Below are 23,580 nucleotides of genomic sequence, written 5' to 3' on the forward strand. Positions count from 1 at the left end.
TTGTATCAATGACGTAGTTGAAAATCCCTATATGATAAACAGCTGGTGACGATCGTACCAAATTGTTTTTGTCCATTGTAAACAAAATGGATGGAACAGTTAAACGGAAGTTGAATAAAACGAACTGTTGAACTGCAACGTCGACGGTGTGCTGTTCGTTCTGTTGATAGATATGTTATGAGTATCTAGCAGCTATTATAAAGCACTTACGGCGATAAGGATAGAATGTAATGACCTATCTTGACACAGATGAAAGACAAAATGGGAGAGCCGATGCTAATCCAAATCATTTATTTGCCGTGCAACGTATGATGTGACAAATCGTTTCTACCTCCATCACATTACAAGTAGCTAATCAATATGAAGGATGAAATCGGAATTGAACTCCACACTGTGACATAATAGTTACTATATAAAACACCGATAATTTTGATATTAAAATATTCAACCCACCAAGCAGCTCCCCAAACGCCCAGATTTATATTGCACTGTGAAGTGATCCACATGCCTAACACCATTTAGAAAGGAAAATTAAATCTGCTGACAGACAAACAAAAATCATTGCATTAACCAAACTTCTTTATTCATAAGATAGAAATGATATATTTGGACGAGGTAGCCGTTGACAGAGTGACAGCTTGTTGGAATTAAGTAAATGAAATAAATGTTAACTCGACCGTATGTAAGACTAGTAGCGATATACGAAGGAGACATGTCACTTATGTATTGTGAAATGTCTTGGATATTGTCTTTCTTAGCTTTAAATGGTACCATTCACAATATCAAAGTGAAATAACCCAAGATATCCAAACCCCTTTTTAAGCCTTTCACGCTTTCCCCATTCCCGAAAACAGTGAAATTTGGCAATTTGACGGTCATCTTAGACACCTTTCAGGTTGCGGCCGGGAGCGGTACTGCAGATAAGGCTCTCATAGGGTATGTAGTCTCGACTTGTAAAAATGTAGAAAGATAGACGGTATTAAACTTAAAGTTTGCTAAACCTTTCCTAAATGGACCCGGGCGTATTCACGTAGTCATTCAAGACTTTTAAAGCAGGACTTGACATAAAAAGGATAGATTGTAAGGTGCCGCGTGAGGAGCCCATGTAACACCGTGGCCGCTCAAGGAAGCGCCACCTATATTCATGTACACATGCCCTTTTCTTACTAATGGGAGAGTAGATCCTACGTATATGGTGCCATAAGATAGTATCAAAGCTGGCCAAGGAGAATATCCGGCCAAATGGAGTCAGACGGGCACCGGTAGCATACAAACTCCTAGGCCGGCTTCACTCCTCTGCCAGCTTTTGATACTACTAGTATCTTATGCTACCGTAGGTAGCCTCTGCTTGGAGATTGCCTAACGGTACGCTATGAATATAGGAGTACATCATCAGCTTTCTATGGAGAACTTCGGCCTTTTCCTCGACTGTCTATCCGCTTTAAGAATGATAAACACATTAACACAAGACTACAAAATGACACAAGGACACGGGCAATATACGTTATTCAGCAAAATAGTAATGTTAACCGTCACCCTCTTAAGATTCATCCTCTACTTGGCAATGGAATGAAACAGTTATAGAAACAAATCACCTGACATTAAGAAGCTGAGAGACTCAAGGACTCTTCCAAGGTGAGGACGACCCTTCGGAAGTACATCACTGGCATTATTTTCGCAATGATAACTACTTTGTCCAAGCGCCGGTGCTTGATATATTAAAAGCTTCAAATTCTCGACATGTACATCCTATAATTACGGAATACAAACTTAGGGCGAAGTGCGCACGTAGAGCTGAATTACGTATGGAAAATATGAACACCGCCGCGGATAAAGCCATTTCCTTGTCATGTTTTATTCATACCAAGCTTAGGACGCCTCTGAATTATCTTATATCATTCATACACATCGAAATTGGTTTCTTCAAGACGAGTCGACGAACTTGATGTGCATGAATGTCTCGATACTTGGCTCTCCTTTACTTCTGAAGGGCGGGAGAGTCACTGTCTGTAGATCTTTAAAGGTCATGAGATGACTATTGACCGCCCTGGCTAGACTGATTTGTCCATCTAGTAAGGCGTTAAGGTAAGAACATAAGAACCTTCACGCTGAAGTACCGCTTGTCCAGTACTACATTGGTGTGAAACAGACATCAGTTGTTTTGTGACGTTCTTGTGACTTAATGGTGCAACTATGTGTATATTATCTTTTTATCATCCTTTAGTCGAAGTCTGCCAGTGAACTTAGTTTGATCTCAATATGCACTTGTGTCGTTTGCGTAAAATCGACAGAATTCAGTGGACATGCTCTAAATATTGTACACTGTTAATTGGTTCTCAATAAAAATTGAAATTGGATTGAAATTGAAACAGTTGGACACTTCCCTACTTACTATATAAAATATCATAACCAGGTCATCAGTTGGAAGTAGTCGGTAGGGATCCGCCTGTCGTTCCCTTTTAATGAGTCTATTTTAAGGTATTAACAGACTTATCACAAATTGCAAGAACACGGAATACGTTCATGTACTATCTTATGATTAGAGTAATTGTCTATCCTACACACCCACGGTCGCTATTACATGCCTACATTATAAGCCACCCACACACCGAGAGAGTTCTCCTCTCCCCTCCCCCGCTTGCCTACAGCTTGCACCCGGTGACATTTCAAACTTTCTCTACACAGTGGTGAAGTATGTGGATAGGTTTTAATGCATATTGTGAAGTGACTCTTTATATGCTTTCTTTGTCTCTACTGTTAGTTGTCTCTATATTGCCTCATTGTTATTATTCCCAATGCTGATATGCTCTTGGGTAATGTATTCTCTATTTATAACAACATAGGAAAAGATGTAGAACACTCTTAACAACAAGCGCACGATAGATTAGCAATTATGGGTTTACCAATTTGGCCTTCTGCTTTCTATGACGCGACGCTTTGTAAGCTAGGCAATTTTAGAGCACAAATGTAGATACTTCGAATTCTATTGTACAAATCGTGATACTTTGTGATAGAGCCTCGTGTTACCTGATTTGAAAAGACCTTTATTTTGCTGTTATTAGCGCAAAATGATTTAATACGCTATTACCTACTACAGATTGATTATTATGATTTTCCCCTCAAGTCTTGACTGTATATGCATATAGTTGCTAGTACCGAGGAAGTGTTCCTTGCCTGCATACATGCATGAGGCCCAGCGGAGATATATCAGCTCTGTGTGGGTGTGCGCTGTATGATTACATAGGCTGCTGCGAATCGAAGTCTTCAGAGACCGTCAGCAGGCAGCAATGCACACACCTGATTGTCAATTATGCCACTCTTTTCTCTCTTGAACCGCCTTATTGGCAGTTACGAGCACGAGCAATATATCATCCACTCAGTACAGGAGGCTGGGGACCTGCGGTAAGACCGAAAGGATGACTCCGACGTTACCTTGCTGGGTGAGCAGGTTCTAATCCGCCACGTCGCTATCATGAGGTGATTAATTCCGCTCGCCGAAATTGATTTTGCGTTCTGATGCGGGACCCAGAAATGCGGGCAATTGATTATAAGCGAGAAAATTAAACTGCTGAAATTAAGAAATGTTGGGGGAGCGTGGCGGGGGTAGTTATGATTGGTGTCTTTCCTCTGCTTTCTTTAACAGCAACATTCACGCATATACAGCCTGTCCTTGACGTTCATTAGGCAGTATTTGCTCCTATTTATCTAGTATCCTACAGCGTGATTTACTCTAATATCGTGTCGCAAGCTAACTGATGCATATTAACCACGATATGGCGTATATTCAAACCATTTCGTAAGAGAAGCAGTCTACAATTGGACGATTTGTCACGTTTAAACTCAGGTGGCATTATAAGACGTTGACGGTTGCACGTCCGCCATGACACATTGACACCAAAGGTTATCGAGTCATGCCCCTTGGTATCTGAATTAGCTCGTTCACACATGTTAAACATATCGGATGTGAAATGCTTTACTTTCCAAACCATGGGTATGGGTCCCACCGCTCTACAGGTTTCGTCAGCTCTACTATGTATTTGTTGATTCTGTTGCTTTTCTGTGGCTTTGGTAAAATGCAAGAAACATGAAGTCTTTTGCCTTTTATATTGTTATTCTAATGCTTATTGTAATGAATTTGTGTATGTCCGTCTGTATTTTTGTGGGTCAGCCAATACCATCGTGAGCTGCCTATATCTAGGCTGACCCGTGTAATGAATTGTGTCATTGTAAATAGATAAATAAGCTGACTTCTACCTAGTCTTGGAAAAATGCACAGAGATTCTGAGAACATCCCTCTAAACTTTGATTATCACAAAAACATTGAATGTCCACCAGCAAAAGGATGATAGTCAGCCTATTTTGCTACCCACGTTTGTGTTCTCACATCAACAGACACGGCATTTACGATAACCTTAACGTAACGAATGCACCAGCCAGTTCGTATAGCAACGACAGATGTACCAAACTGCGACTCGCGACAAACTCCACCTTTTGATAGATCCTCAAATATCCATACCGGAAAAGTTAATGCAATTCGTCCACTTAAATCCTCGTTTTATGGCCATCATTCGCTCGACAGACACTGGTGAAATGACAATTTCCTGCTGCGGGTTTATGGGTAGATAACACCGGCGCGATCGATCCTGGCCACTTCTGTCTTCATAAAGCGAGGTGGTGACTATATGAGAGAACTGCTGGGACTATATGGGAGAACTGCTGCACAAGGGACCAGGGATAGCCTCCATCATACGCCAGGTGTTCCTAAGGGGTATGGGGATGGTAGAATTTGGCAAAAAAAATTGTCAATTAAGTCAGTCCACGCTTTAGATGCACTCTCATTACACTTGCGTCAAGCTTGCGTCACTGCAGGGTTCGAAAGATACTCAACGAATTTCAGAGATAGAGAACGAATTTTCTTACTTTTTGTGTATTTTGTCGTCTTCCAAGTCATACTTTTATGTTTTACGCTACATCTAAATTACACAAAACCGGAGAAAATAACAAAACAGTGCCGCAGTGAACGAACTCCGAATTGACGCAAGCTTGACGCAATTGCAGAGAGAGTGCACCTTTAGATTCATGTTTCCCCTCCGACTGACCAACTCCTCTGGTAGCGAAACTCTCGATCATGGCAACTTTTCTCCCTATAACAGCCTATAATATCCAGCGTAGTCAGTCTGGTAGAGACTAACACAGGGGACCGGGGTTTCGACAGGAGATTCGGGCGAGAACAGTGAATAAAGGAACCCGTTTGTCATGCGCGGTCTGTCAGAGACGAATTGTTGTCGATATCGGCAGCGACTCTGACGATAAAGTCCTGTCGATTCTAACTCTGACAAATCGGAGGCTCAATGTGATGAAATGAAGGGCCAGTTTGGTGCTACTTTCGATTTGTGTGCGTGTACATTTTACGGTTACATGATAAAGTTTTCCACTTGTCTCTTTTGAACAATATAGATGGTTTAAAAAAAAGCAAACCTTAACGGGCTTGTAGACGTTACGGGCATGCAGGGAGGAACAAAGTCCAGAAAATATTGATGTAACGACAGAAAAACATTATGGAAAATATATTGAAGTTCAAGTACTTATGGGGAAGAGGTTGGAGAAAATTTCATTATCTTTTTACAATCAATGGAATATTGCTATTTTTATGTGCTAGTTCAATTTTACCAGAACTAATCATTGCCTTTTTATATGGTCGTCAACTTTCAGTACATGTAGCTCAGCGGTATTTGACAGTTATTAATGTGTCTTGGCTCAGAGAGGTAAACTTTACTGACAAGCTTTTAATTACCAGAATCATCACTTCACATCGCTAGCGTGACATGGTTATAACCAAGACATGGTTATTACAGATTTAATCTCAACGATTGTAAATCTAGTTTGATTCAGTGCCTGTGGAACAGTCATGGCAAAGTGCCGATAAATAAAGTTTGAATCCGATGCCATATATATATTTTAGATATCTAGAATGTCCCTCCAAGGAACGAGTAGACGTACTGTTTTGAAATATCTTAGACTTATAAATCTTCCGTGTTACCACCATCTTCATCATTCAAGTCTGACGACGTAGCAGAAGTCGCCAAGCTCTGTAGCTTCATAGCTTTATGAAGGTAAGGTTCGGAGTTTGTGAATTGTCTCGTTGATCTATTCACCGGAGTCAAACGTTCCTGTGACTCCTATATGCTGACGAAGCTTGTTTGAAATATGAGTAAAATGGACACCTTTGCTACTGAAATCTCGCGAGATTTTGAAGATGTTTGTCGACAAGAGCCAAATATGGGCATGTTTTCATGATAAGGTCTCTCTCCTTCTGTCATCCGTCATTTTCCGTGCTGTACAGAAGACAACCCTAAAATAATTTCATCAGGTTGGTAGATTAACTGGTTGTGTAAAAAAACTCCTATATCCTGTACCGATGATAGTTCCACACACACATTGTATGGGAACTAGTTGCGAGTCCTCCTTACTCTGTACACCATAGTTAGTCCCAATCACGGTAACGTCGTTTTGAAATGTAACGACAATGTTTACGACTCTATATCCTATTAGGCGCCAACGTAAAACTAACCACTTAACCAATACGCGTGGATTCGTATTGCTGATGATTGCCGCTGAGGTTGTTCAACCATTTGAGCCTGCAAACGGATTTGATTACGGCCTACACCATAACGCTGGCGTTGATGTTTTATGAATTGGAACAATCTGGTAAAGCTAAATTCAAGCAAAACGATTTTTGCTGAGTGATTACTTGCTACATTTGAATAGAACTATTATTTTCATTGTTATAACTTGTTTGGTGCTTTCATCGCACCGTGATTTCGCAGTGCACAGGCAACGCGAAGGATGATAAAACCGGTGGATACCACACGTAAATCATAGGATACTCTAACCAATTCGACCGACCAAATCGCTAAGAAAAGAACCCCTGAATATTTGCCTTGAGACTTGAGACTTTATGCCATTGTCGTCAGCATCCAGGATTGATAATCAAGCATGGTTGTTGATTGCTTATTATAAAAACTATTTTTACCACAGTAGCAGCGCACCAACAATTATATGATACGTGGGTTTATGTCACAGTTTGATTTGTATTTAAACAATCCCATCCACGGACGTGTGCTGGGTACAAAAGTCAATGGGACTGATGAAATTGTTTGATTCTTATTTTCGACTGGCATCGATTGAAGTAATAGGATACGCCCGGGAAGAACTGGAATCCGCCCAAACTTCCATCTGTCATCTGATTAAAGCACGCACTGGCATCGATCGGGGAAAAACAATAGTAATCAAACAGAGCAGACCCAGGTAGCACGACCTCCGGACCACTGTTTGGGCCGCCGCCATGTTTGTTTTGGTACAAAAACTACAACAAACAACCGGTCCTGGAATGTTGTACACGTGACTTCCGTCCAATCACCGCATTGCATGCCGTATCTTACGCAATCAACTGCACAGGCTGTGACAAGTGGATCTCCAGTAGCTGCTTGACTGGTGAGATATGTATGAATACATGGGAAAGACGTAACACCGCCGGATGATAAGCTATTAATGGACTTGAACATACCGAAGTAACGATTTTCGCATCAGCAAGCTCCGAGGGCTGTCATTTTCTAACTTGATAACGGAGAGGCTTGAGATCCCTAAGTGGCAAAGCACGTTAGCTGTCAATTCCCATTTCATTCCGACTAAAGCCATAACTTATACACGTGCCCTCTGCTGGGCCTCATATTTTCAAGAATGCGATATTTTATGAGACAAAACTCGTTACGGAAGACGCATAAGAAAGGAAAGAAAGGCCCACAGACACAGCCACTCACAGCGCAGCTGTCTCCAACATCGGTACCCTGACGGCAAACGGATACGCATATTGACATCCCGCAGGTTGGAGGTAATGAAAGATTGCTATATTCTGTATTCGCCGGGAAATTAACCTACGGGCTCAATATTACAGAGTCAAAATGAAAGGAGTGCGCCGACTGGCCCGGACGTTTGAAGGTGAGGGAGGTGGATAGTGTGACAGACCCGGTATCTACCCTGACGGGCTTGTCATGTCCACCATTGCCGGTCAGTCATCTAGGACGTCCTTCAACGCAAAACAGCTGAAATACGCTCCTGAAGACTGCGTAAAAGACTGCGTAAGCCTCTCCATTGTAAGTATACATCTAAGCCTTATTTCATGCATGACAGGCAAGATGGACGATTGGGTGTATTTCCCAGGCTATTGCACATCCTGGTGTAGTCTGTCATGTGTTTTCACCTGTCAGGAGCCCGACCGTCTCCCGTCGGTTTGCCCAGGTATCCTGAGGTTAGGCATGTCAGGAGCGGCTTTACACCTAGTCCATCCTCGGTGGGTATTCTTTAATCGCATCGCCACAGACCAGGTAATTCTACAGATCAGGGTCTAGACATTAGCTATTTATATAACCTCCCTAGAGGGGGCTGATGTATAGCTATTCTTTCGTGGCACAAAAAAAGTTGTTATCATATTAATGGCGGTACATTTTGTGTTATCGATCGAGCTGTTGTTGGATCTCGCATGTTGACAGCTTCGCGCGTGAATCGGACCGGATGATATAAATGATATCTGACGACAAGTTAGCTTTGTAGAGTGCACCTTTGTTATGAGATTTCCCATAACATTCCCCCGGCCATCATCGGTGCATTCTCGTTAGGTTTATCCCGTCGTATTTGACTTGATTTCGATGTGAAGGATTAACGCGTTTTTCTTTAACCCCAACGCTCCCTGGTGTAAAGAGAGCAAATCTGTAGGGAACTACAACTTCTATCAGATGGGTGTTTGATTGGACGAGGGTACTGCTGCTCAACCCCGGTCCATTCCAGTCTTATTGGGCGGATAGACTGGTGCGTGACCCGACTGCTACTAACAATCCTGTCGGTGTGCTCGTGGTCTAGTTACCCTTCTAGGATTCAAACATGTGTCCCTCATCAACACGAGTAAACGAAAGACATGTTCTCATGTATCAACCATCTTCAAGTCGTCGCCACTTGTCTTGACAGGCGACAGGGAATTCTGAGGCATCCCCATACATTGACCTTGATAATCTTTATAAATTATTCACGGCAAAATTATTGTAAGGATCGGGAAACATCACACGTCATCAAATCGGTTTCTGTGGATGTATTTACTGAGAGTACGTCAATAGGCGTCGCACGTATTGCACGGAATATCCCTACTTTCGTTTATGGTGGTATATAGTTGGCAGTAAAAGGCATACATAAGCATGAGATATTTCTGATGTCAGAGAGGTTGGGAACATTCCACAGCCCCACCGCTCATATCAGGCCGTACAGGGCAGTGCAGTGGGCCGTGACAGGCGGATAGTATCCATTTGTCAGACGTGCACGTGTGTGCCTACGTTTTCCTATTTGTTTTAAGTGCAGGCAGCTAGACAGACAACCGTTCGACCGACCAGGGAAGTCATGATGGCGGCCTTGTGTGCCGCGCTGATCCTCGCAGCTTTCCACCACACTACAGGTAAGATTGTTGCGTCATTTTTCAAAACTCAGAACGGCAACATGTACACTAGGCACGGCCGTGCTAAACTAACCGCTTCATTGACGTTGTTTCTTGGCAACGTTCAAAAGCATCCATCGGGGAACCACAGTGTACGGTAGATGCATTGTTATGGTTGTGAGGAAAACACATTTAATCGTGGGAAACTCATTCTTCTGAAAGAAGATGGCATGCTGTGTACCTCTTCGTGACCTACCGCTTAGTGTATAAGAACTATGTTTCTTAACTCAGCCTTAAAGTTGAATAATTGTAAATATTTCTGTAGCCATTGGAAAATGTCATCTTTTTGTATATTGGAGATGTTACACAAGTTTCAAATGATGGACTGCGTATTTCTAGGATACTTTACAACAGAAAAGTCCCCCTTAAGAAGGTATATGCACACTTGATCCATTTACGTGCCATGGATGGCAAATATTCATCCCCGGTAGAGAAATCGATCAATCGGAAACGTTCGGGTGCCAATAAATAACGACTGGCGTTCCCCGCTGCCGTTACGAAGTGTGAAAAACGCCCCACATAAGCCATGTACGGGGTCACTGTTCTCCATCAATTCAGGATTATACCGGCCCGATTTCCCCACAGATTAGCGTGGGTTTCGATTGTCCATAATGTCTTCATGCGTTAAGGCTGATTTGGTCCTGTTCGGTTGCCAGGAAAGAGGAGAATAATAGGGCCAAAATGTGACGCATTTGTTTAGGTTAAATGAAATCTGTACTGCATGTACCTCATACTATTTGATGATGGATGTTTGATACTTAAAGTCGTGATTTTATCTTTATAACAGTCAAACACAATGTTTGAAGCAATCAACTGTACTTAAAGATGTGTGTTATGGATCAGAACAGACAGATCCCATGGCCCCGCCCACTTCGGTTAACACAAAGAAATGCATAATGAGAATATAGATCTAGAAATGCGCGAAAATGACCAATATATAGCCACGCACTCTCTCGTTAAATGTTAACTTTTGCTGCAGGAAATGTGTCTTAACGTACGTAAAGATAACCCTTATTCCGGTCTGTCAGACTTACTGACAATCAAAGCTATATACCCTTAACCATAGTTACGCATAACGTTGGAAACAAAACGAGTTGTTATTTACCATGTCGATGAAAGTTAAATACTTGTTGTTGATGATATCTTAACGTTTCTGGTAACTCTGTCATCTTTGTGGCAGCGATGGGCATTGTTTGATGAAGAGAAAAGGCCTACAGGGTGCCCCAAGTCACCATTGACCCCTGACGATCGAGCCGCCCAGGTTATGTTGTGTATAAGTCTTCCCGTCCAAGTTTTGGGAGTTGCGTGCCGCCGTTGAGGGTAACGATTGATCGAGGCTGCAGGTTTTTAGCGAACGACCCTCTATCGATCGCTGAAACCAATTCGTCACCCAAACCCTTTCCGTAGTTCTAGTCGCTACACGGGAATTGGGGGTAACAATTCATTCCGGTCGAGTGGGATCCGGACGAAAAATCACAGGGCGGCTTGCTCAGCGAAACATACATCGGTGAAACATTCACTGAAGCTTGCGGAAAGGAAGACGCAAAGCTGCTACACTAAAAGGGCTAAATCCGCAATTTACCTTTAATTTCCGACATTTCAAGATAAGCCGTTAACATCGTTGCATGCGGACTTCCTGTTGGAGTGCTTTTAGAATCAGTGACGGGCGTTAACTATCGCGCGCTGAGTTTGATAATAACTTCTCTCTGCTCTTTCATTTACTACTTGGCTGCGTTTGGTGGCGTTTGCAGCAATCGTAACTAATTACGTCTACGGTCTACTTCGCCTACTGTGCAAAGACTGAGATCCAGCAATGTGAAGCACACGATAGTGTGTGTGGGCGTCCACAGGGGGGAGGGATAGAGCTGTCCCTGTATAGACCATAGGCAGCAGTGAGCAAGCTCTATGCTGCCACTGCCTGTGTCAGGTTATTCCTCCTGTCGGGCGGCTGAGCCAGTCAAAGATGGATGGAAGTCATTATTGCCGTAATTGGCATCTTGTCTCGGGGCAAGGCTCGCAGGCAGGCTAGAGGACGGGAAAATTAGAATTGCTCGTGACCGTCCGAGGTCGTAACAGCCCGCATATTGGCGACATGGAAGTATTACTTATGATCTTGTTCTGTCGTGCGGAAAGACCCGGACGGCGCGCCGCAGGGAAAATTGCCTGGCCTTCTTCGAAATGCCTGTACGGCTAGCTCAAAATAGAGAGATATCGAGTTTAAGGAATAATCTTTTACATGACAGACTTAAAAAATTGTCCAGTTTGCATACCATTAGTTGTACTACAGTTATGACGATTAGTTAAAAATACTTTGTGCCGATCTCTCTTTCAAAAGCCCTTGGGCCACACCGTGGTGTAAGCACGCGAAATTACAGTGGGAGACTGGCTCACTCGTAGTAACTCCCACATTCTTTCCCATTTGTGAAGATAAGCTACAAACTTAAGAGAATAGTAAATTTGAATTAAATCCACGACAAGAGCTATTCATTAAGATTCTCTACGACTAGTCAGAAACTCTTCATGGTTAACCGATTAAGAGAAAAGTAATATATTGCAAACTCGTCTTACTCACTTCCATACAGATATTAATCCTCCATAAAGTTGTAACCTTTCGCAGCCTGAGCCAGTCCTTAATTAACAGTCCCGTACGAGTGCATAGACCGCAGAATTTTAATCAACGAATATCATGGTAAGATTAACAGTGGTGTTGACAACCTCACTGTGCTGTCATCTACATGCATACACGCAGTCTGAGTAAAGGTGTATGTTTCTCATTTTTACCGCAGCAATTACAGAAATTAAAACACGATGCAGGCGTCACAAATTGCTTAGAGTTGGGATTTTTTGTAGCCAGGCAATCTGAAAATGTAAACCTCCATAAAATGTCAAAAGTTTCCTAGTAATTTTGTAACTCAAACACAGAAAATCACAGAAAGGTGGGACGAGGCTAGGTGGTGATAGCAGAACCTTTCTTGTTCGACCCCAACTAGAATTGAACTGAAATGAGTTTCAAATCTCACATGGTTTAAAGGTCGACCTTCACTGCACTTCTTGATTTGACAACTACCAACAACGCCTTTCATTTTGGCAGGTGTGTGTGTGTGTGTGTGTGTGTGTATGTGTGTGTGTATGCCGATGTGTGTGTGTGTGTGTGTGTGAGTGTGATTGCATGTAGGTATGTATGTGTATGTGTACGTGTGTGTGAGTGAGTGTGATTCTTCTCCCACTGTTCCTTTTATCGTCACGAATAATGTCTTGACGATTTTCTAACAGGAGTGACAGTGTCACCAGGGTCCTACACCACCGTGACCGGCTTCGTGGGCGAGACCGTCATCCTCCCCGCCAGTCACGGCCAGAACTACACCGTCTTCGCCGAGACCTGGAACAAGATGATCGGCGGCGTGCACGGAGTCCGGCAGGCTGTCTTCATGTTCTCTCCCGTCACCAACACCACCATGTCGCTGGGGCCGCTCAAGGGACGGGCGGACCTGGGGACCAGGGGGTCACTCAAGGTCACCGACGTCAGGCAGGAAGACGAGGGTCTGTACGTCCTGACCAGCCTGCTGGATGTGATTGGACAAGAGGAGTACTACGTCATCTTGAGGGTGCTAGGTAAGTGATCACTCCAGTAATGGGGTAGGATGTATGTGCTCATGTGCTTAACAGAGGTGATCACTAGCGACGTGGATAACAGGAGCACAGTCAAACCTGTATTAGCGGCCACCTTTGCATAACGGCCACCTGCCCATAGTGGCCACTTTTTGTCGGTCCCTTGGATTCGTAATGATTAAGAAATAGGCTTAGCGGCCACCTGCCCAACGCGGCCACGGCCACACGATTTCCGGTCCCGCAGGTACAAAAATACTGCCGATTACGGCCACGCGGACCGCTGATCTATGTTTCGGCACGCGTTCGGCCATATACAGCGGCCGTGTCGTCACCCTACGCCGGATCTAAAACCTCTTTGATTTATTTTCAAAACAAAACTTCGTAAACTGGCGCTACCCATACCCGCTGACAAACGAGGTCATATAAGGTCAATAGACGACACCAATATTACGGAGGTAAATTGTGTTAAAGTTACGTTCTTATACACTATCGCTTAGGTTAATTTACATCACAAAAATTTCTAAATGAATTGTTACAAAGACAAAATGATATGAACTTCAGACTATGGTGGATTTTATTCATACATTTATTAAGAGATAAGTCTAAAATGACGAGACTTTTCTTGTGAGTACCACATTAGCATAATGGTTGAATCTGACGTGTAAATTAACGCGAGCGGGAACACACGGACGGCGAAGTATCAAAGAATACAAGACGAAAGATCAAAGAAATATGACGATATTGGTCTCTTCAGGCAATATCAACTGTAAAACATTTAAAACTTTTTATAGCCTTTGTTTTCTTAATACATATAGTGTACAAAATCATTGCAGTACATGTACTGCACTGTATTATGTGAATAAAGATGAGTGGGTACTAAAACCATGTGTAACTTATTGCTTGTGGTCAATTAATTAGCATATTCTCTATAGTGGCCACCTCTCTATAGTGGCCAATTTTGACCAGTCCCTTGAGTGGCCGCTATAGACAGGTTTGACTGTACCACCTTTTCTTGAAGACACGCCCCTTCCACCAGAGGTTATTACTGCTGAATGACCCAGATTTGACAGGTTGTTCAACGAATATCGAGCAATAACGAACACTGTACTTAAACGTCTTCTGTACGTGTTGTAATTGGTTTATTAAGTTAGACCCATTTAGCTGTCATGTAAATTGTGATAGGTACTCTTCCAGGGGCAACAACACAGAAAATATTTACAGCATAACATCATATGCAACATGACATGCAACATCTCACCATTACAATAACAACCGTTAAACCGCATGTGCCATATCCTAACACATCATTAAAACCGCATGTGCCAGTTCATATACCTCATGTTCTATTTGTCTAGCTTCGCATGTGTTTCATTAGCTGTTACTTAAATTGGAACAGTCAGGCATGATAAGACATTGTGTATATGCTTGGTCGGGGTGCGGAGGTCAATACAAGTCTTCCTGCTTACTGCATTATTTTTAGCTCGCTGCTGATCTTTTGTGAGTAGAGGTCCAAACCGATGTGCAGTAGTCTAATCATACTTTTGCTTCATGTTTCAATTACAAAATAGATTGGCGAAAATATGGTAGCTCAGCGATCGCCGTGTAGTGGAAAGGTGGCCGAAGTGACAAGTTAACAGTGTTTGAGCAGGGCGTTTGTGCCCAACAGTGGAACGCAGTAGTGACGTAGCGATCAAATGGACCTGCATTTCTATGATAATTCTCCGGGGAAATCAATAGGGATGTATACACGATTGTAATATGCCCAATACCAGCGGGATATTTGACATAGGAACAGGTGGAGTTTCGCAGTGACAGCAAGAGGATTGATTGATGAATGGTAGAAACTTTGTTGATCCTATCGTTTAGTTGGAAGTCAGACTGGCTGTCATGACTCTAGATTATACAGCCTAGTCTAAAACATATTGTTTTCAGGAGATCCCCGTGTACTTGTAAAAGCTAAGATCTACATCAGCTTCTTTACTAATAGCAAACTCATTTTCTATGGTATAAAATGTGCATCTAACGCGATAGCATTGTCCGTAGGCATTCAGATCGAAATATCAATCAACTATCCTATTTGTGTATTGTTCACAATAGATCATGAAAAAACAGACAATGCGATCCAAACACAGAGCAGACATCTTGGAATCTACAGTTCCCAATGCTTGTACCAAACGTCATCTTACGTTTGGGTGTACTTCCTTTACCTATTCCTATCTGTTACTGCCTATAGCCATGTTTCGGTTGGGCACAACGTCCACAATCTGTAACTGCCTGGATTAGCTTTGCAAACCTATCCCTACAGGTGTTCCATGGTGATTACATGTAGGTGTCCTGTTCTGTCTGTCCCTGACACCAAAAGCGTTAAACTAGACTATACAGCAGCCTGGTCTGATTTAAAGCCTAATATTGCCGTGTAAACTGAACACGGGAGGAGGCCAAACGACGCCGTTAACAGGTTATTACCCGTGGGACACTGATGCAAACCCGTCTCTATTTTGTGCTTTGGCACGTCAGAGCCAGCTCTATATCTCTTCCTCGCAGTTTGCTAAAACGGTATTTTGTTTTGGCAAGATGCATATGCTGCTGCACAGATAGGTCTCCCACAGGTTCAAAGTGAGAACCTGTAAATGTAAAACATGTATTACTAAGTGATGTCAGCATGGGAATCTCACATGTTGAATAGCCTTGTATTAGCTATAGGGACTGACTGAGGAAAAGGAATGATGCTTTTACGAGGCAATGGCGTTTCCCAGTCATTGCCAGAAACCGGGCACTCAGAGGCTTTGATGTTCCACTCAGTATACCATTATTCACGAAATCTTGTCGCCATCGCACTTTGGCGTTCACAACATATGCCAGAAGGTGAAATATAGCAAATCTAGAGACTGCGGTTGTCATGCTAGAATAAGATAGCTATTAGTTGTGTTTGTTCAATCAGGAACTCACAAATAAGTTATACATAGAATACATCTGATGCAGAGTCTATTTCATTTTTTCATCAATTGTCACGGAAAGAACACTACGACTTTGCTAACTTAAAAAGCACTCATCATACATAAAAAATACTCCGTCTTCCTCTGCTTAAAACAAGTCGACCCCAAAAGTTTAGATTATATTCTTCAGTAGTTATTATAAGACTTGTTTTTTTGTTCCACCTAACCTTGTTAGGTACACGTGTACTTGTCTAAATACTGGTACATGCACTGAAGAACTTGCAAATAAATTGGCTATCATCTTGCTGTTTTGCAGTGTTTCTGAAAGTAAATTGTTCAAGTTTTCTTCATTCCCACAGCAAGACCTGGTGTGAAGATCGACTCCAAGAAGACAGTGGTGGCAGTCGAGGGCTCCAACATTGTGCTAAACTGCTCAGTGAACGACAGCAGCACACTCATCCATCCGCCATCTTGGAAACAAGATGGCCACAAAGTGAGGGGCAGTCACGTGGTTACTGGGAACGTGATTCGGGGCAAAGGTTACGTGTCCCGTCTCGTTCTCTACGCCGTGAAGAGGAACCAGGGCGGAAACTACACTTGTCAGGCCCTGCACCGTCACGGAAGAGAGTCAGATTTCGTACAGCTGGAAATAAATTGTGAGTCCTAACTTCAGTTGCCCCTGTAGTTGATGATGCCTAACGAATAAAGTAAATTCAAGTCAAATTCTACCCTGTTATTAACGTGATAAATGAATCGATAGATACTATTTTACCCTAATACAAAAATATAAGTTGGGTGACAAGAGAAAATGGATATCGATATTGCGTTGCCTTACAAGATTGGCACAGATTATGTAAGATTAGAGTGCTTAGCTCATTGGTAACACATTGCTACTTTCAGGATCCTAATGCCAGGGAATTAGGATATCCTTCCCAAAGGAATGGGATATTAGCGCTCTTGGAAGCACCTCAACACACGGTTCTATTTATCGATCAATTGACAACGGGCCAAAAGTCTAATCGACAGTCATTGATGAATTGGTTGCTCACCCTGGTTTGTCTGTAAAAGGAAAAGCCAATCGTCGCGCGTATGTCATTTGTGGCAAGAGGTCACGCGGTTGTGATCGCTCAATTCCCCAGGCGTCAAACAGGGTCGATGGGGGTCTCATTAGAACGTTCCTCACACAAAGTGGTGGCTGACTGAACGAACAATGGCAAGTTCACGAACTCTATATTCGCAGGCAGTGGAGGAAGGAGATCGAGTCTGTTGTAATCCTCATGTTATTAAAAACTCCGGCGGGTGGTCTTCTACACACCGCCGTCTCAGTCCCCAAGCGCTTCATTAACTCGGCTCCACTTAAGCACCTCAGTATGAAGCATCTACACTTTTTCATTTTGTCATTACTACAGATGTATCAACACCAAACAAATATATTAGTTGGTAAGACAGTATCAAATGCAAATAGATGACGTCTGTTTCTGCTCATGGATACTGTTTTATTAACTGATAGATATGCATAGAGATGCAGACGGTGTAATCTAACGTTAGTGTTGTAGAAAGCGACTGTAGACTTCAGTTTTCAGAAAACCTCATATGTCGTAAATAGGCACGGCTATCTCCATGTTATTGAGAAAATTATTCGGCTTACCAGTTTTACCTTTTTGGTAGGTTGCAACATTGTGTCATTACAACTGCAAACATTCTAATTTGGATAGTGATGTATAAAGATGTTGATGACTTTATTTCTTTGTCAAGAAATATGCTTTTTGTGGGAAATAGGTGTTATGTAGTCACTGTGTTTAGATGACTAATCCTATCATGTTTTTTTGAAACACTATCCTCTTAATGTTCTTTCAGACCCTGGAAAAGTCATAAATGTAACCAACGTCAGCACCGATAGGAACACAGTCGCTCTTCGGTGCTTAGCGGAGGGGAAGCCCGCCCCGAGCTTGGCCTGGTATCGGTCGGGGTTCCCGCAAGCCATCCGGTCTCGAGAGGGAGTCGAGAAAGTCGAGCAGCTCGTCCTGACCATCCCCAAGTTCCATCGGAACCAGAGCGGGGAGTATTCATGCGTAGCCGGCAACGGGATAGGCGGGCCCCACTCTACCGCTGTCTACGTCTCGTTCGTACCACGGCAACAGATGAGGAAACCAACGCCCGGGAAAAACAGGCAAGGTATTGACTCGACAGGAAGACGCATAGCCAACTGAGCCTGGATATAGGCATAACGTACCGTTTTAAATCATTGTTATTGACCTGCCAGAAGCAATTCCAGCATGTTATATGCTGACGGTACAAGAACATAGGGGATATTGATGTTATAAATCCTACTGCCAAATACTCCCTTCCGCGGATAAGCTCCGCCGTCGTCACTAGAGAAGAAAATGCAGGCAACATATCAATCATCTCAATAGAAGTACCATAAAACATCCGTGAGGGGGCATAAAAATAGCCGCGCATTACATCTAGCTCCCTCTCTCGCTCTCACGGAAGTTAGCTGCATGTCGTTATTCCCCACTCGTAGTCAAGATCTTATCAAGCGCACCGGAGCGGACGTTAGAAGTTTTATGACTTCTCATGCATTTCATCTTAAACTTGTCGACTTGCCACTAGTAGCCGCTATACCGATCCCTTGACGTCAATGTTAAAGAAGCGCTCGTGGTGCCCGCTTGCAAAACGTATTTCGAAAAAAAAGTTTGTGTCATCATCTCTCAAAGTAGTTACCGCAGCTCTTGCTCATACACAGGAGACGGCTACATGTACGTATCGCAGGCTTTATCTAAATCTTCATCATCAGCGCTTAAGATGCCAGTATTTTACCAGTCAGCCGCCGCACACAGAACTGACATTATTTAAACATATCTTTCCTGTCATCATCAGTTTCTTTGTCTTACCATTTTCGCTGTGCACACTATCTACGTCATACAGGCTGGCGGTTTGCGATACCAGAAGCTGCAGCTATAGAGATGTTATCACTTGCAGAATGAAGTTGCCAACATGTTACATGAAGTTGCGACCAGAATCTATAAACATCTTGCGAAACTAAGAAGGCAATGTATACGTCTTAAAGGCTAAATTTAAGCCTTCACCGATTTCTACAATCTGATCACAGCTTACTGAGTACTAGCTTATTACTTTAATTGATCTGTTTTGCGGAAAAGTGATATTTTCATGGAATTACACTTGCTGCATATGAAATCAAAGTCGCCAAGTCATTTGGGATGCAATGTGCCTTTACGCTTATTTCAATAGCAAAGTGACTTTTTACCATTACAAGCTCTGCATTTGGTAAAATACTCAAATGTGGAAAACTGTAATGAGACTACGTTTATGAAGTTTAGACATCTAGGTATACAAATGTGATGAGACTATGTTTATAAAGAGCAAACCTAAATACAACAATTCTGTAAACTTAGAAATTACTTGACTTTACTGCCTGACGCCCAATGATCACAAGACTACTCTCGTATCTCTTCAAATATACGTTTGTTTTCAGGCTCCGTGCTTGTCTGGGAAAACCAGCTCCTGCGAGTCATCGTGTTTTCCGGCATTGCCGCCTCCTCCGCCTGCCTGCTGCTGGTGATACTGCTGACTGCCTTGGTTCTTTATCGGGGAAGGCAAAGGTCTCGAGCAGAGTGTGACAGCGATGATCCTCAGGCAGTTGCAGAAGCTCCGAAGATGCCGACAGAAACAAATCCCGAAGACTGTAAGAGACCGGATGTATGGCACACACCGAGCATCAAATCCATCCCTGCAACCATGTGCAGGTCGCATAAAGCAGCCAACTTGAGTAAGTAACACGTTCTGGTTTGCCCGAAGCAATAGTACTGATGATGATTGGTGTTTCGCTGCGGCTTCTTGACATCCTGTTATGCCCTGGTCAACACGAACGATATTTAAAGATGAACATCATGCCCTGCATTGGAACGTGACAGAACTGTGTGATGCAGCACGCTTGGGTTTGAAATAAACATGATAATAGATGAGCTGCTTTCATGTTCAAAATGTAAGAGGTTTATCCTGACAGTTTTACAATTCGTTGGTTCTCGGTCGCCAGAACAATGACATGATAAAGACTAAAAGTAAATAGTTTCTCAAATTAGGTTGTAAAAAGGGAGCTAAAATCGTAATGAAAGTTTATATATATATATATATATATATATATATATATATATATATATATATATATATATATATGTATATATATATATATATATATGTGTGTGTGTGTGTGTGTGTGTGTGTGTGTATACATATGGACTTCGGTTGGAAACGAGAGATCTATCGCTTAATCGCTTGCTGAATCTCTCTATGTATAAACTTTCTTACAGAACAGTCACTACGTTGTACTGAAAATACACGTAAAAACGCTGGGCATTTTCTCTCCAATCCATCAAAAGCATCATTTGCTTATGTACTTTCATACTTCATATTATAGCCAAATATTGTAAAGTAAGGTTATACTGCACGATACACGCAAAGGTCGCCCTAACCTTTGAGAGGCTGGTATCCAAGCGTGAAATTGTTTTCCAAGTTTACCTATCGTAGCAAATATTCCGCAAAATTACAGGTGGCAATAATGTGTCCCTTAAGAATATATAGCGTACATTTTACGTGTATGAACAGATATGAAAAGGGACACAGCTAAACGGGCAAAGTTGCAGTTAAATGCTCTGCTAGGTATGCGCGGTAGCTATAAAGGTGAGAAATGGCTATGTGATGATAGCCACTGGTGGTCTGACTACATGTTTGTGTTTGCGTGTGTGCGTGCGTGCGTGCGCGCGCGCGCGCGTGTGTGTGTGTGTGTGTGTGTGCGCGCGTGTGTGTGTTAGTGAGAGAGAGAGAGACAGAGATGGCAAGGGCGTGAGTGTGCGACACCTTGAAACACGGAGCAAGAGGGAGAGGAGGGGAGACTTTGTAGGGCAGGTCTTTGAGCATACTAGTACTGACGACTGTTGTGCCCCTGCTACAGGAAGGTACGTGGGGAAGGTGGTCATTCCTTACGAGTCAGGCCAGCCCGGTTTTCTGTCCCTCAAGGTCAACGACACCGTGCAGGTCCTGAAGGCCAGTTCCTCGGGTTGGTTTTACGGCACCAGCGACGGCAAGATGGGCGCGTTTCCCGGGGCGTGTCTGGACATCACCAACCGTAGCTACTGCAACGGTACAGCGTGTCACAACGGCGAGCCAGAACCGGCGGACCACGGCCGAGCACAGGACAGACCTGACGGCCAGGAAAACGCTCCACTCCGCGGCTGCAGCAAAGACAACTTCGAACCGCACCACTCGAGTCCGGACACCGAGAAAGAATATTTCGTCATACCGCTACAAAGACAGTCGTCTGAAATGTCGGAAGAAAAAGCGTGCAACTGCCTGGAGTGCAGAGGAACGGGCTGCTGCGACGAGGACAAACGGGAAGCAGCAAAACTGAGAGAGCGAAATCAAGTGCTAGACTAACAGTCTGCAATTGCAATGATTGTAAATATGCTGCAGAAGAGAAAAATTGCCATGACGTACGTGGAAGGGAATGGCTTTCTATTTTGTAATGTGTATATTGTTGGACCACATCTGGAGGTCTTCTGTGTAATGTGATCAAGTCCTTCAATGCATCTAAAATGTTGCTGCACTTGAAACATATGTAGGGCAAAAAAATCTCTGTGAAACAAATCACGCAGCAGCTGCATGATGCACTTTCTTGTTGTTCACAGATGTATCTATGATGGCCTAGAAACTATGTGTTGATAAGCTTGGTCGTATTTTCTACTGCGTAATTCAAATTGCTGTGACATTGCCACTGAGTGGTAGAAATAAAAGAACGTCGTATGGATCTGGTCATATCTAAAACAAAATACTCAGTAGCTAAACCCTTGTCGGCAATAGTTACTCTTGAAATATCTTAAGAACTTGGCTACCGAGTGAAAGCAACTTTACCAGAGACTATTAAAGTGTGTCAGACGCAAAAGGGCATAGAACTTGTAGTTGTTTTATCTCAGAGTCTGTTGGTATTTCAGAAAGTAGCAGTTGCGTCTGTTGAACTTTATCTTGACATTCACAGATCTGCAGTTCTGGCGCCGATATGGCGTCCAGAAATGACCAGACGACGTCTGGAGAAAGTTATCTTCTTTAGCCCAGACAGTGTTCAGTGCACGTTATATATACTATACATGTAGGTTCTTGGCACTCCATACACGGACGGAATGATGAAAAATCGCAGCTGTCATCCCAGAGTCTATCACGTTGGGATGATGTAACACTGACGAGACCATTAGAGGCCCCCTGAGTGCCGCTGTGTCACAGCAGCATGAAAGAAATATGCCCATCGTATCTCATGTATCTGTCAAGATGTCGATATATAAGGTTCTCCGGAAACCGTACACCTGCCATTAGCGAAACCAAGGGAGCGCTAGTTCTTTCGTGGACAATTGGCCCCTAACGGACCCAGAGATCACCCAGGTACATGGAAAGGCACACTTTAACCATTCTAAGTACACGCAAGGGCATATGTCATGGTTAATGCACTGTGAACATGAAAACTTACTTTCTACTCTACCCACCTCAAAGCTACTCGTTATGGCCCGAAGTCGTACATTTAATCTAGCAGTTCTTCATGTCATCTTCCTCCGCTTCGAACGCTTGAGAGACCCGAATGCATTCATTTTTCATTACTAGGACGCAAAAGCCATTTCATAAGTCATTTCATGCAGTGACAAAGGTCGTCCTCTTATCGGCGAACATAAATCACTCTAGTTGAGGAAAGAGATATGGTGGGTGTTTTCAACGCAATGGCAGGCCCTCCTGTGTAAACAAGAACAGAATTGCCACTTTGAATGTGTGCTTACGTGGTAGTATTCATATCTTTTATTATAAAGTTTATAAGAACTTTTAAAGTTATGGTGTGGGATGTGCTGTATCTTTACTCAGATATCTGATATTCAGATAAACAACCCTTCATAAGATGATGTTTTGCGCAGATCTACGGACGGGAAAAATCATTTTCAGCCTCAACTATGACGGAGCTTTGGAAACTCACAAAGTATCAGGTGGTCAGGTATCCAGCCTTATTTTAGCACCCCAGTCCTCTCTGCAAATACTAGTACGTTTTTGCAGGCTAAGTATCAGGTACTTACAAGGTCGTGACCTATGACCCGACGTAGCTTGCGATTGAAAGAAAAATATTCCAGTTCACATCCTATATAATCTAACAAAGGTGGATCTTCAATCTTAGAGGAACTATGAAGTTGAGCAGTTGAAACATCTACAACAGAAAACATTTTTTCAAGTGCTGACGCGATGTGAAACCTACTTAGGAGGGGGGTACAGTCTCCCCGGCAACTGTCGACAGTACTGCAGTCTACAGAAATTTGGAGTGTTAGACATATACAAATGAGGGTTATGATATGATATAATCAAATTAGCTCTAACCAAATCTTCATAAACTTTACCTTGCCAAATCTATACTTACATAGTCAAGAGTTTAAGCCTATAAACGGACATCTGAAA

General features: G+C 42.9%; 1 protein-coding gene across 2 annotated transcripts; it reads left to right on the forward strand.

Annotated features, from left to right (window-relative positions):
* Window positions 1-7,581: 7,581 nt before the first annotated feature.
* On the forward strand, window positions 7,582-22,046 carry LOC118432022 (nectin-1-like). 2 transcript variants are annotated; one of them, XM_035843503.1, is made up of 7 exons: window positions 7,582-8,865; window positions 9,401-9,499; window positions 12,812-13,150; window positions 16,443-16,739; window positions 17,941-18,258; window positions 19,580-19,873; window positions 21,056-22,046. In XM_035843503.1, exons 2-7 carry the CDS (start codon window positions 9,445-9,447, stop codon window positions 21,535-21,537), a joined length of 1,785 nt encoding a protein of 594 aa, XP_035699396.1. In that variant the 5' UTR covers window positions 7,582-8,865; window positions 9,401-9,444; the 3' UTR covers window positions 21,538-22,046. The 2 variants fall into 2 exon arrangements, with proteins under 2 accessions (XP_035699396.1, XP_035699397.1); XM_035843504.1 differs by having other exon boundaries at window positions 9,406-9,499.
* Window positions 22,047-23,580: the final 1,534 nt, after the last annotated feature.

The sequence above is a fragment of the Branchiostoma floridae genome, chromosome 15 (genome assembly GCF_000003815.2).
Source record: "Branchiostoma floridae strain S238N-H82 chromosome 15, Bfl_VNyyK, whole genome shotgun sequence".
In the NCBI taxonomy this organism is placed as follows: Eukaryota; Metazoa; Chordata; class Leptocardii; order Amphioxiformes; family Branchiostomatidae; genus Branchiostoma; species Branchiostoma floridae.